At 45.6% G+C, this 14,892-nt stretch overlaps 1 protein-coding gene across 2 annotated transcripts in view; it reads left to right on the forward strand.

Moving 5' to 3' along the window:
• The window catches only part of Tex26 (testis expressed 26), a 43,604-nt gene extending 29,728 nt beyond the window's left edge, over positions 1-13,876 (forward strand). The window contains exons 6-8 of one of the 2 annotated variants that reach the window (XM_045155378.1): positions 2,231-2,392; positions 9,402-9,480; positions 13,679-13,876. In XM_045155378.1, the coding sequence (XP_045011313.1) occupies positions 2,231-2,392; positions 9,402-9,480; positions 13,679-13,718 (281 nt within the window). In that variant the 3' untranslated portion in view covers positions 13,719-13,876. The remainder of the gene's footprint in view (positions 1-2,230; positions 2,393-9,401; positions 9,481-13,678) is intronic. The other variant, XM_045155379.1, reaches the window with a different exon arrangement.
• Positions 13,877-14,892: the final 1,016 nt, after the last annotated feature.

A 14,892-nucleotide genomic window follows, 5' to 3' on the forward strand; every position in this document is an offset into this window, starting at 1 on the left:
GGCACTGATGACTTTTGCAAAAAGTAAGAACTTCATTGTAGCGCATGTGACAAGGCCAGGGCTCAGGTCTGACTCTGCCATTGGCTTCTTATACAGAAAACAAAGCACCCCGGTGAGGGAAACACAGAGGCTGAATGGTTCTGTGACCCTTGATGGGACAGTCTGCGTCCTGTGTGTGGGTCCAGCTATAATTTCCTGACTGGGAGTTTCCTGGGTGTTCATATGTTGACCCATCCTGTAGCAGCTGACCTCACCCTGGCTTCTAAGTGAGGTCTGTGAATGTCCGTTCTTCAGGTTCCACCCCTCCTTGCCCCACCCAAGGTCTGTGTGCTGGAACAAGAGTTTGCATAGCACGTTTAGAAGTGGCAGTTACTGGCTGGAGAGATGGATTAGTGGTTAAGGCATTTGCCTGTGAAGCCTAAGGACCCATGTTTGATTCTCCAGATCCCATGTATACCAGACCCACAAAGATGAGGCAAGCGCAAGGCCGCACATGCCCACTAGGTGGCGCAAGCATCTGGAGGTGGATTTTGGTGGCTGAGGCCCTGGTGCGCCAATTCTCAATTTCTCTCTCTCTCTCTCAAAAAAAAAAAAAAAAAAAAAAAAAAGACAGTTGCTACTATGGATTGATTTCATTATCCCTTTGCTTCAAGATTCTTTGTTGTTGAGGTCCCTAATAGCAACTCTGATCATGGCCTGCAGAAAGCCAGTGGGCCTGCCAGGCAGGTGAAACCTTGTGACTGGCTCCCAAGCTCAAGGCCAAGGGTCAGAGCATCTCAAAAGGCTGCCTACTTGAGTTATGAGGTGACCACACTTGGCTTGGCTGGGCCAGTAGCTGGGGTCGGAACGCTTTGTCCTCATAGAGTGAGAAGGAAGGCCGTGGTTGCTGTGGGATGTCAAAGAGATTAGGTGAGAATCCTGCTATACTGGTCAGTTATCTACGCAAAATGTTTTCTTATAGAATCCCCTTCAAACATTTTCACATGTATCATTCATTCTGTTCGAGTGAGCGTCCCTGGATTCCTATTGCTTCCAATAGCAACAGTTTTTTTTTAAAGTTCCATGACCAAGCCGCCTCTAAGCTACTTATTAAGAAGATAATTTGGTGTCAGTCTAAGATGATTCATTGCTAGCATAGAGCTGGAATCAAATAGTACTTGAGTCAGAACAAAAAAAAAAAAATCACAGAATAGAAGCTTAACTCTTTGGGGTGAGTAGGTTGTTCAGAAGTAGTCTAGCCTGGAGCCCCCGGCCATCTGTGAATTGCCTCCACCCCATCCTCCCTGAGAAGTGTCTGTGTCCCTGCGTGTACATTGCATGGCAATGTGCCATGCCCCATGGTCACACCTTCAGTGTTAGACATCCCAACTGTTGAAAGTCCTCAGAGCCAGAAGACTCACCTTTCTAGCCATTGACCCTGTTTCTTCCTGAGGTCAACTAGTAGACATGGTTTATTCTATGCAAACCTTATCTATGTTTCCTCAGCATTCCTTGTTCCTCCTCACCTGAACCATTTCCAGAGCCCACAGTCTTCTCCTGATGGAGCATAAAATCTCCTCCCAGCCGGGTCCTTCCATTTGGCCCCTTTAAAAGGGACTCTTGGAGCTGGAGGTTGTATTCAACGTATTTTTAAGGGTTACCGAGATTGGGTAAGTTGTAGAAACTAGGATTTTACATCATGTCTCCACTTGTAAAACTTTTCCATGAATGCCAGAATCCACATAAAATGAACGGTCATCATACCCAATGGTGACTTGGGGATGCCTGTGACTCCCACGTCACAAGTTTGAGGTGAAACTGAAAGCTGGCTCAAAATGTCATCCATCTTCCAAACTGCTGATCCTCAGGCTCTTGGGTCAGTGGACAAGGGTCCCTTCGTGTGGGAATCAAAGGGCACACAGGACATGTCCTGAAAGAAGAAGTTTACATAAAGTCTGTTAAAGAGGTGGCAAATGTTACCATCCTAACACTATGACCTGTCTCCAAGTGGAGTTCAGGGAGAGCTGGCTCTCTGAAAACCGATGAGCAGACTCAACCTTTTAGCTATGGTTTTCTGTCCCTCCCACTTTGAACAGCGTTAGTCCATGGCTCCCAACAGGTTGGCGTATGACTCCTGCGGCGTCAGTGAGGACGCTAAGCAGGCGTCGTGCTGGGTTCAGGGCTGCCAGGGGCACGGGCCAGCAAGGGAGGGCAGCCTTTCCTTGCAGCTTCTGCCCATGTGTCTCTGCAGTCCCCTCGGTACTGCGCAGCTATATGAAGAATCAGGAGCACACGAAGAAACAGAGCACATACCAACACGACTATGGGAAGGCCTACCTGGACATCCTGATGTTCCTGAACTCCTTCACCCCCTCTCAAATCAACAAGTACCTGCACAGTGTTTCCTACGAAGGTAAGACGAGGCCTTGAGTTATCTGTCATGTCAAATGTCTGCATGTCACAGTCCACTGCTTTATGCTTATTGGCGGTTGTTCCCACTTCTACCCAGCGGAGTTAAATGCCCACAAATGATGGCCAGAGCAGAGGGCGGACATCACCCCCTGGCCAACATAAGGCGGACAATAGCAACAGGAGAGTGTGCCAAACACTGGCCATCATTTTTCCCTGCTATCTATCATGGAGCTTCCCTTTGAGTCTGTAAGCCAAAATAAACCCTTTTCCCCAAAAGCTGCTCTTGGTTGGGTGATTTCTGCCAGCAATTCAAATCAGACTACAACCGTATAGTTGGTACCAAGGGGTGGTGTAATTTGCTGCTAGACACCTGACTCTGTGGCTTTGTCCTTTTGGACCTGATTTTTTTTTTTTTTTTTTTTTGAGGTAGGGTCTCACTCTAGCTCAGGCTGACTTGGAAATTACTCTGTAGTCTTAGGGTGGCCTCAAACTCATGGCGATCCTCCTACCTCTGCCTCCCGAGTGCTGGGATTAAAGGCGTGTGCCACCACGCCCAGCTGGAGCTGATTTTCAAGAGGAATGTGGAGGGATTTGAAATTTTGGCCTAAGAGACACCTCGCAGTGCTGCAAGTACCGCTTGATGGACTCTTCTGGTCAGAGTTGCAAGATATGAATGCAGTAAGAACTATGGACTGTGGGGTTTGGTTTATGAGGGTGAGAAAGAGCTTTGTCTGGATTGGGCTAGCAGTTTGTGTGAGAGGCTTGTTGTTATGCCCATGTCCTGAGAAGTTGTGCAGGGTTTCAGTGCATAGAAACAGACTGGTGTGTGCAGAGGGATATGGCACAGAAAGAAGTCTTTGGGCCCAAACTGCTGCCAATTCAGCTGCAATTATGTGAGAGATTACAACCTTTGAGATTGGGCCAGCTGACCTGCACTGGGGCAACAGGAAGAATGTAGACTGTTTTGCAGGGGCCTGAGTGTTCAAGGAGTGTCCTATTCTTCAAAGTCTGCTTTATTCCCCCCTGGATTAACAAATTCCACACTATCTGGTATGGTGGAATATAAGAAATGCAGGAAAGAGAGGATCATTGAGTTTGCAATGCAGTCTTGTGTTTTGGAAATGGCCATGGGCAGTGTGAAGCAGGTTTGCTGGATGTCTGCATGAAGACCCTATGGAGCCGTGAGGATGGACTGTGGGTTGCAGTGGAGATGCCAGGACCATGCGACGGCTGCTAAGGAGAGCTGCCAGCCCGGATGAAGTTTTTCAGGACTGTGAGTAGCCTAGCTGGAAGGGCGGAATTGGAACTCCAGAGACGTGTTGCTGGTTAGAATGATCAGACCTGGACATTTGTCACTGGCTAGACTTGGAGCTACAAGAGTGTGATGTTTGCCCTGTTTAAATCTTGTGTTGGCTGAATGTTTTTTTGCTATGCCCAATGCCATCTTTTGCAGTTTGAATGTTTATTCTGTGCCATTGTGGGGTTTTGGGGGGAGGATTTTTTGATATTATGGCTCAGTTAAAAGATCTTGGGCTATGGCAATGTTTGAACATATTTGGTATTGATAAAAACTATGGAGATATTTAAAGTTGGACTGAATGCATTGCATTTTACATCATGTATGGTTATCAGTTTATGGGGGCCAAGGGCAGAATGTGGTGGTTTGATTCCGGTGTCCCCCATAAACTCAGGTGTTCTGAATGCCAGGTTCCCAGCTTATGGAGGTCTGGGAATGAACACCTCCTATAGGTGCTGTATTGTTGGGGGCTTATGGGTGTTATAGCCAGTGTCCCCTTGCCAGTGTTTGGCACACTCTATGGTTGCTATTGTCCACCTTATGTTGGCCAGGAGGTGATGTCCACCCTCTGTTCATGCCATCATTTCCCCTACCCTCATGGAGCTTCCCATCAAGTCTGTAAGCCAAAATAAACCCCTTTTTCCCCCCAAAAGCTGCTCTTGGTCAGGTGATTTTTGCCAGCAATATGAACCTGACTGCGGCAGACACATAAGAGATCTTTCCGCACGTGTCTGGTTTCACCTTGCTCGTGGCTGCAGTGCAGGGCGGTGACTTCCCTTCTCACAGCTCACTGAGTCCTCCAGTCAGGAGCTACACCGCCTCACAGTCTTGTTTCTTCTTTAAGTCCTGCTTGGTTATCCTCACTTTATGACACTTGGCTTAAGGCCCATGAGAATCCTTCCCCTGACACCTCACACCTGAAAAGAGATCAAATGTCATTGTCATCATGAGTAATTTATCCCATATGACATGGACATATCCCATTAGGGCTGAGTGACTGGGAAGAATTTGGGGACATCTTGGGGATGCGTGGTTACTCTGGGTCTGAGTTAAATGTCAACTCAGGGAAGAGAAGAGTTTGAGGACTGGAAAGCCCTTTCTGCAGCTGCCACGCAGCACCCTCGGGGATGGATCCCACGCCCCATCACGCCGTAGCGTACCACGTACCGCAGCACAGGTGCATTCGTTCATGAGAAGTGAACTGCTCTTCCACCAAACTGACGAGCCGCGCCCGTCGGAACATGTACAAATTTAACAGAAACACAAAGAGATGGGAGTCAAGGTTCTAATCATCTCTCGTGCCCCTCACTTTCCCCGCTTTGTGCTCAAGACCTTATGGGCCCACCAATTATTTTATTTTATTTGTTTCTTTGAGAGAGAAAATGGGTGTGTCAGGGCCTCTAGCCACCACAAACGAACTCCAGACGCATGCTTCACCTTGTGCATCTGGCTAACATGGGTACTAGGGAATCAAATCTGAGTCCTTAGGCTTCATAGGTAAGCACCTTAATGGCTAAACCATCTCTCCAGCCCAATTTTAAATGTGTGTGTGTGTGTGTGTGTGTGTGTGTGTGTGTATTTGAAGTGGGGGGGGGTAAATGGGCACACTAGGGCCTCTAGCCCTGCAAACGAACTCCGGATACATGTGCCACCTTGTGCATCTGGCTTAAGTACATCCTGGGGAATAGAACCTGGGTCCTGAGGCTTTGTAGGCAAGTGTCCTAACCACTAAGCAATCTCCCCAGCCCTGACCCATCAATTATTTTGTGGCCTATGACCAGGCTAAAACTGAAGAGTTTCCCTGGCTGCTGAGCCATTCTTTGATTGCCCTCTCCTATCCCCAACCACTCCCCTGCATTTGTTTGTTTTTTCTCCTGGGGAATCTCCTGCTCCAAACAAGATGGAAGGGAGGGTATGTGTGTGTGTGTGTGAGAGAGAGAGAGGGGGGGGGCGGGGATTACTCAGCAGTTAAAGCACTTACTTGTATTACATTTCTCAGCACCATGTAAAGCTGGGTATAAAGTGGCACATGTTATCTATGATGGCAATGCACCTGGGACAGTGGGAGGCAGAGCCAGGAGAACTTGAAGCTCTCGGGCCAGGGAGCCTGATGATGGTGTCCCATCTGCCACTTCCTTCCAGAAGCAATAGACTCTGTCTCAGAAAGATAAGGCACAGCCAGGCGTGGTGACACACACCTTTAATTCCAGCCCTGGGAGGCAGAGGTAGGAGGATCACCATGAGATCAAGGCCACCCTGAGATTACATAGTGAATTCCAGGTGTGTGTGTGTGTGTGTGTATTTTCTCATCCTCAAAATTGTTTGAATTCTGGGTTCAGAGAAGTCCAAGGAGCACATGCTTTGCCGCATAGCGAAGCAGAAGGGCGTTGAAAGAGGGAGTCTCATTCCTTTCAACAGACAGGCATTTCTGTCTTTAAAAGGAGCTCTTGGTCCTGGTCCTCCTGAAGACAGAGAGCAGCTCAGCCGCAAGCCCCGGCTGCCTTCCTGCTGTGCCCTGAGTTTTGTTGCAAAATACATGAACTCATCCCCTGTGTTTTACAAAGAGCTCCCTTTACCTCGAGGAACCACATCTGTTGGACCCATAGAAAGAGAATCCCCGTCTCCCAGAACAGCTGCTGCCGTCTGCTCCGAGATGGGCCTTACTGGATGGAGCCACCACTCCGCCTGCTTAGAACTGTGCGGGGTGCCTTGTTTACACCATGGGCGCAATCTGAGCCTTAATGGTGCTCCCTGAGGGTGCTCTGGTAGCTGCTGCTGAACTTGGCGTTCCCATGATACCCTGCAGCAAGCTCGTTTTTTCCGGTCAGCCCAATTTGTCCATCCAGTTGGACTTGTCTTCCCAGAGTCCTAGACACAACCTATTAACAAAGGAGGTAAGTCTGGGGAGGGTCAGGCTTCTGTTTTTCTTTGATGCTTTCCTGTTTTCCTTAGGGCATAACAAGGGGACAAGTAGTGGAAGGTTTGTGTCCAGAGCTGTGCTGCTTTGTGTTGCCTCGGGCTGATGGATGAGCCGACTCTCTCCCAGCTGGAGAAAACCAGAGGTTCCCGTGGCATTAACATGCCCCAAACCTCTTGTCATTTTCTAGTGTTAGGGATGACACAAATGCTTGTCCCCTGTGAACATCTCAGCATCACTCCCAGAGTGGGGCTGAGCAAGCCCTCAGTGAAGAAAAGTCCTGGTGGATGTCTTGGGATGAATCATGATCAGCTCAGTTTAAATCATATGATCATATTATCTTGTGTAGGTAGTAAGGTACTAAGTAAGCCCAAAGAGAGAGGAGAGAGAATGGTGGGGGAGAAAGAGAAAGAAGAAGGAAGAGGAGGGAAGGAGGAAGAAGAAGAAAGAAGGAGCAGAGGATGAAGAAGAAGAAGCAGAAGGAGGAGGGGAAAGGAAAAGAGAGGAGAGAGGAGAGGGGAAGGGAAAGGAAGGGAAGGGAGGGAAAGACAAGGGAGAGGAAGAGAAGGGAAGGGAAAGGAAGAGAGAAGACGGGAAGGGAAAGAAATGAAAGAAAAGGGAAGGGAAGGGAAGGGAGAAAAAGGGAAGGGAAGGGAAGGGAGGGGAGGGGTAGGGAAGGGAGCAAAGGACAGCTTACTCTGTAAGTCATGGCCTGAGTGAGGGAGAAGAAATAGCTGGAAGACTAGCAGGATGAAGAGGGACAGAGAAAACTCCAGGAAGGGGGGCTGGAGAGGTGGCTTAGCAGTTAAGCGCTTGTCTATGAAGCCTAAGGACCCCAGTTCAAGGCTTGGTTCCCCAGGACCCACGTAAGCCAGATGCACAAGGTGGCACGTGCATCTGGAGTTCCTTTGCAGTGGCTGGAGGCCTTAGTGTGCCCATTCTCTCTCTCTCTCTCTCTCTCCCTCTCTCTCTCGCTGCTTCTTTCTCTCTGTCACTCTCAAATAAATAAATAATAATAAACAAAAAGAAAAGAAAGATGGATGGCATTCACAAGAAGCCACATCCAAGGTTGTCCTCAATATGCACATGCGCTTCCACACACATGCACACAAATACACATAGTAAGTGCATTAAACAAAAAATTCCAGGAAAACAAACATGAAGCTGAAGCAGTGGGAAAAACAGCTGAAGGCGATGCCTTGTGTTTTCATTAACCCTTCATCATACAAGTTGAACACCCCTAACCTGAGATCTGAAGCTTGGACACCTCAAGTAGAAAGCTCCACCCTTGACCTCACATGACGTGCCATAGTTAAAACACAAGTACATTAACTTATTGTGTATGATTATTTTCACGGGGCTGGGGTGATGACTCAATAAAATATCCAAGAATGAGGACCTGAGTTCAGATTCCCAGACCCACATAAGTGCTGGCCATCATGGAGACAGGAGGATCCCTCGGGCTTATTGACAAGCTAGTTTAGCCAAATTGGAAAGCTCTGAGTTCCACTAAGAAGACCTTGTATCAAAAAATAAGTTAAAGCCAGACGTGGTGGCGCACGCCTTCAATCTCAGAACTCTGGAGGCAAAGATAGGAGGATCATCGTGAGTTTGAGGCCACCCTGAGGCTACGGAGTGAATTCCAGGTTGGCCTGGCCTAGAGTGAGACCCTATCTCAAAAAGTTAAAATAATAATAATAATAATATGTTGAAAGCCTGGCATGATGGTGCACACCTTTAATCCCAGCACTCGGGAGGCAGAGAGGTAGGAGGATCATCGTGAGTTCGAGGTCACCCTGAGACTACATAGTGAATTACAGGTCAGCAGGAACTAGAGTGAGACCCTACCTCAACCCCCTCAAAAAAGTTGAAGGATGATTAAGACACAGAACATTAACCTCTGGCCTCCCGGGTGTGCATACCTGAACATACACATGCACACATGCATACAAATAGGCATGCAAAATACATGCACTCAAATATCTTCAGACTATACAAGGTATATGTGAAACATACATGAATGAATGATGTGTTCAGACTTGGGCACCACCCAAAAAGATTTCATTATATATATAGACATATTCCAAAATAAAAAAATTGAAATCTGAAATGCTTTTGATTACAAACATTTGGATAAGGGATCCTAATCCTTATTGAGTCTATTTATAACTCAAGAAGATTGAACGAGATGTCTTTAGTGGACAATCTATTTTCAAAATTGTTTTAATCTCTAGGTTTGATTCAGATTACTCAAAAGCTCACACTTTCTGCATCTGTTAGCTTTCGGTAAAGACTGTGTCATCTACCCACTTTCTTCCCACTTGAAGGATAAAATTATCTAAAATCTTGTTTCTTGCATTTTTTGAAGCTATGACTATTCACAAGCATTTCTTCCTAGCTTGTAAGTCAACGTTAAGAATACATGGAGCTGGAGCGCTGGCTCATCAGTTAAGGTGCTTGTCTGTAAAACCTAATGACCCAGGTTTAATTCCCTAGTACCCAAGTAAGACAGATGCACAAGATAGAACATATATCTGGAGCTTGTTTGTAGTGGCTAGAGGCCCTGGTATTCTCTCTCTCTCCTTGAAAATAAATATTTTTTTTAAAAAAATGCATGCATTCTCTCACTAATTGGTTGTCCATCTATAATGCTCACTTGATCCAAAGATAAATAAAAAGTAAATGCACCTTCTCAGGGAACTCCCTGTCCAGTGTGGAAGAAAATGCAATGTGATAATGTATAATTCAAGAAATCTTTGCTTGTCTCGAAGCCTGTGTGGGGTTCTGTTTCTTCAGGTCCACCAGGGATGTGGAAAGGCTCTCAGAGGAGATGTCCTTCCAAACAAAGTGTCACAAAAGAACTCTGCATGACAAGGTGAGCCAAGACCATTGTAGTAGATAGAAGAACATAAGTGCATCCCAGAGGACCTGTTTCTACCTTAGCATTGTATTCTTCAGGGATCTCTGCGGGCGCAGAACCTCTAGAGTGCACGTGCATGTATAATAAAAGGGGGTTGTTAGAGTGGTATTATTACACTGGTAAGCTGGAGGGCCCAACCATGGCTAAGTTGCAGGCATCTGCCCGGTTCAGGAAGCCCAGCAGACCCAACCGGGTGCTGAGTGCCTGCGAGTTCCCTGGAGGGTGGCTAGGGTCGAGTCCACCTTGGAAGGCAAAAGAAGCTGGACTCTGATGTCACCAGAGGATGTCACCAGTGGCTCGGGAGAAGTATCTGCTGGCACCTACTGGATGCCTTTTCCTCAGACTCCTTTTTCATCTGAGGCCTTATGAGGAAGGTGTCATGGAGGGCATGTCTCCTCACCCCAGTTCTGTCTCACACATCATTCCCTTTTGGAAGTGCTACAAACAGGTGCGTTCTGACAATCTTAGACATCTCTGTATCCAGTCAACTTGACAGCCAAGACCAGCCATCACGAATATAATAAGTATAGATAGAATCCAATTTACCACTGGTAGCCTTTCTGAAGAGTTAAGTGTGACATATTAATATTGCAGCAATAAAGGGAACAAATGACCGATGCATGCAGCAAAACATAAAACCGAGAGTGGTGACACGCACCTGTGATCCCGGAGCTCCGGAGATGGAGACAGGATGATCCAAAGTTCAAGCTCTGTGACATTATGAGTTTGAAGCCAACCTGAGCTACATAAGACCCTGTCTCAAAAACAAATATATCAACTTTAACATCATTATTTTTTTAAAAAAATTTATGGCACACACCTTTTTAAAACTTTTTTATTATTATTTTTTTTTATTAACAACTTCCATAATTGTAGACAATAACCTGTGGTCATTCCCTCCCTCCCTCCCTCACTTTCCCCTTTAAAATTCCATTCTCCATCATATCCCCTCTCAATCAGTCTCTCTTTTATTTCAATGTCATGTTCTTTTCCACCTATTATGATGGTCTTGTGTAGGTAGTGTCAGGCACTGTGAGGTCATGGATATCCAGGCCATTTTTGTGTCTGGAGGAGCACGTTGTAAGGAGTCCTACCCTTCCTTTGGCTCTTACATTCTTTCTGCCACCTCTTCTGCAATGGACCCTAGGTCTTGGAAGGTGTGACAGAGATATTTCAGTGCTGAACACTCTTCTATCATTTCTTCTCAGCACCATGGTGCCTTCTGAGTCATCCCAAGGTCACAGCCATCTGAAAAGAGAAGGTTCTCCAACCAAAAGTGAGAGTAGCATTAATATATGGGTATGAACATTAAGAGAAGTGTTCACTGGGTAGTTTGGTGAGCATAGCATATACATTTAGCCAGACACCAGCAGATATTACACCCCTAGGGCTCATGACTATTCATGTCATAGGCTTTTCAGTATCAGGGATGTATTCCCTCCCATTCAGCGGGCCCCCAATACAATTAGAGACCAGTTTGTTTCCCCCATAACAGACGTGCCACTATTACACCCGTTGGCTCATTTGGCCGTGGCTGGCCAAATTAAAGGCTTGTAGAGTCCACTGTTGAGTATCACTGGTGATTTCTCTTTCTCCCATGGAACCACATGCAGCATAGCTTTTCCCAGTTTTCTGTCAGCTGGTCTACATGGAGGAGGTTTTCAGCTCAGCTCCAGCAGGATTTCTCAGTGGCCTTGCAGCCCAAGTATGTGGAGTCTTCAGCAATAGGGTCTTACCATCTATTCCTAATGGGAAACCAAGAGCCTCGGCAATGGCCTGTAATGTTTTGGGAGTATCAGGGCTGGAGGTTCTGGTGTGCCCATTCTCTCTCTTTCTCCCTCCAATAAAACAATGACTGAGCAACAGCGGGAATGATCTCCTGGGGTGGTAGGAATGAGGTGTATCTCTAAGTAGGCACGGCTCACAGGCATGTAGGTGTCAAATGGGCGAACACTGTGGGTGATGTCAGGGCATTTTATTTAATGGGAAGTACATCTCAGTTTTACAATACTGGGGTCAAGACAGGTATGGAGTAGGGTGAGAGTACAAAGTCATATACATGCAAACATGATTACATGGTCATAGAGAAAACAGGCTACATATGCAAACATGTGCATACATGTGCACACACACGCTCTCTCATTCAATCTGACAAGCCTCACCTAACATTATGACATGGATCAAGAAGATAGTATGGACAATTCGTCACTTGTACTCTTCTTTTAAACATTTTTTTTAATTTGCGAGGAGGGACAGAGAGAGAAAATGGGTATGCAGGGCCTCCAGCCACTGCAAATGAATGCCAGATGCATTCACCACTTTGTGCATCTGGTTTTATATGGGTACTGGGGACTCAAAGGTGGATTTTTAGGCTTTGCAGGCAAGGGCCTTAATCACTGAGCCATCTTTCCAGCTGCCCACCCTGTTTAAACATTTTTTTTAATTTTTAAAATTTTAAAATTTTTTTAAAAATTAAATTTTTTTGTTGTTATTTTATTTATTTTAGAGCGACAGACAGAGAGAAAGAGGCAGAGATAGAGAGAGAGAATGGGTGTGCCAGGGCCTCCAGCCGCTGCAAATGAACTCCAGACGCGTGCATCCCCTTGTGCATCTGGCTAACGTGGTCCTGGGGAATCGAGCCTCGAACCAGGGTCCTTAGGCTTCACAGGCAAGCTCTTAACCACTCTCCAGCCATGTTGTTTAAACATTTTTATGGAGAGAGAGATTATGGGCATGCCAGGGCTTCCTGCCATGGCAAAAAAACTGCAGATGCATGCACCACTTTGTGCATCTGGTTTTAGGTGGGTACTGGGAATCAAATCTGGGCCATCAAGCTTTGCAAGCAAGTGCCTTCAACTGCTGAGCCACCTCTCCAGCCCTCCTTTCTTTTTACTCTTGACTATACAGATGTTAATTGCTGGGAGTGAACAAAGTTTTATAGCTCCACTATGTACACAATTTGAAATTAAGATCAAGGAATTAGCCAGACGTGGTGGTGCATGTCTTTAATCCCAGCACTTGGGAGGCAGAGGTAGGAGGATAGCTGTGAGTTCAAGGCCACCCTGAGTCTACATAGTGAATTCCAGGTCAGCCTGCATAAAGTGAAACCCTACCTCAAAAAACAAAACGAAACACAACAACAAAAGATTAAGGAATTATAGGTGTTCAGAGCCACATAGGGCGTCATTTCACAGATGAGGAACTGCAGGCCATGGAGTTGAAGGGCTTCCTTGGATCAAACACTTCTGGCTCATGGAGGACAAAGCCTGGCGGAGGTTTGAATAGTAGTCTTAGCTTCAATGGAGCATTTGGACCAGGTGTCCGTCCATTATCGTTACTGTCACCACTGTACACCAGGGACACACAGATACGGCTACTAGTCATTGGTGACTCTGATGGGCCAGGCACACCACACACAGGGCCCTCGGTCCACTCCACAGCGCACAGTCCCTACCAAGACCTGCATTCAGAGATGACAGACTGAAGAAGTGGAGAGGTCACAGCGGCTCATTCTTGCCGGAACCGAACTCTATGTGGGACTGTCTTGCTCTCAAACCTATATTCTTCCCGGAAAGCCTGCTGATTCCTTCGACACTACGCTCTGTTTAATGATTATCCAAGCAAGTGAGCCTCTTTCCATATCAAACATGACATCCCTGAATTCTTTCGATTTTGTATCAAATTTTTGGCTATTTTACACAATGTACCCTGTGGTGGTTTGAATCGGGTGTCCCCCATAAACTTAGGTGTTCTGAACACCAGGTTCCCAGCTGATGGAAATTTGGGAATTAACGCCTCTTGGAGGTAGCGTATTTTTTTTTGGGGGGGGGCGCTTATGGGTGTGATAGCCAATTTCCCCTTGCCAGTGTTTGGCACTCTCTCCTGTTGCTGCTGTCCACCTGATGTTGGCCAGGGGATGATGAATACCTCTGCTCATGCCATCGTTTTCCCTGCCATCATAGAGCTTCTCCCTTGAGCCTACAAGCCAAAATAAACCTTTTTTTCCCCCCCACAAGCTGCTCTTGGTTGGGAGATTTCTACCAGCAATGAGAACCTGACTGCAACATGCCCCTGCCTAGAATTTTGCTATTGCATATTAAAGAACATGTATATTGCATAGAAACTTACCTCCTGTTTTTTCCTTCATCTTTAGACAGAAGAATTCTGGATCGTTTCATTCGTTCTCATTGTGATATTGATGGGGAAAGAAGTGAAAATGGGAAAAGAGGTCAGATGAAGAGAATCTGAAATCAGTGGATCTACTGGGGTCTGCCTAATTGGTGATTTTCTTAATAATCAAGCCAAATAAGGCAGAAATTCTCTTCAAATAAATTGTAGTAGTCATAAGTTTGAATGTTTTGTTTTTGTTTTTCAGATCATTTCAGGCTACAAAGCCTTTCCTGCACATAGCATTAGCCATAGCTGATAGGTTTTGATGTAATGTATTTTCCTTTTTAGATGCCTAATTTTCATTTCCTCTGTAAACTAAGAATTTCTTGGAATTTAATTATTTTTTTTAAAAAAGCTTTTATTTATTATTCAAAAGGAGAGAGAGAGCGAGTAAGTAAGCATGGGTGCACCAGAGCCTCAGCCACTGCAAACAAACTCCAGACACACGCACCACTTTGTGCACCTGGCTTTATGTGGTTACTGGGGAGATCAAATCCAAGTCATCAGGTTTTGCAAGCAAGAGCCTTTAAATAAATGCTGAGACATCTCTCTAGCCCAAAAGATAATTCTTAATTTCCCAGTAATGAGAAAGTTTGAAAATAAATTTATTATTGACCTTTCTTGAGTGAAATAAAAACCTTGCCCCTCTGAGAAATTTATCCAATTTTTATTTGATGCTATGAGTCAAATACATAATTTCTTACACAAATGAGAGAAATTACCTTATTGCTAATTAATACAAATACTTTATCTCTATACCAAATGTATTCCGGAGCTGCTGTTTTGAAAGCAAAATATTAAAAACACCAGACAAAAAATAGGTTTTTGTCAGTTTCTCCGTGGGTTTCTGGATCCCCTTTTTGCTGTATTCTGTTAAGCTTTATGTCTTACACAAAGTTTCTCTGCTGATTAACTTTCCCCTCTACGTCTTTTTTTTTTTTTTTGACCCAGTGGGTGCCTTTAGTGTAACTGCATTTACACTGCTACTTATGATGCGTCTGTGTTATTTCTTCTTTGCATCTGCTTAGCCATTCCCCTGCGTGGGCATCCTGTCTCTTCCGAAGCGTTATCCCAGTGCTTTCCTAGACGGGCTTTATGCCATGCTTAGCAGAACTGTGACTTTTGATAGAATTTGTCAGTCCATGAGAGACTGGCGTTTGACAGACTTGGTTTTAGTTTTTCTATAATATTACTATT

Source organism: Jaculus jaculus, chromosome 7, assembly GCF_020740685.1.
Source record: "Jaculus jaculus isolate mJacJac1 chromosome 7, mJacJac1.mat.Y.cur, whole genome shotgun sequence".
Lineage (NCBI taxonomy): Eukaryota > Metazoa > Chordata > Mammalia > Rodentia > Dipodidae > Jaculus > Jaculus jaculus.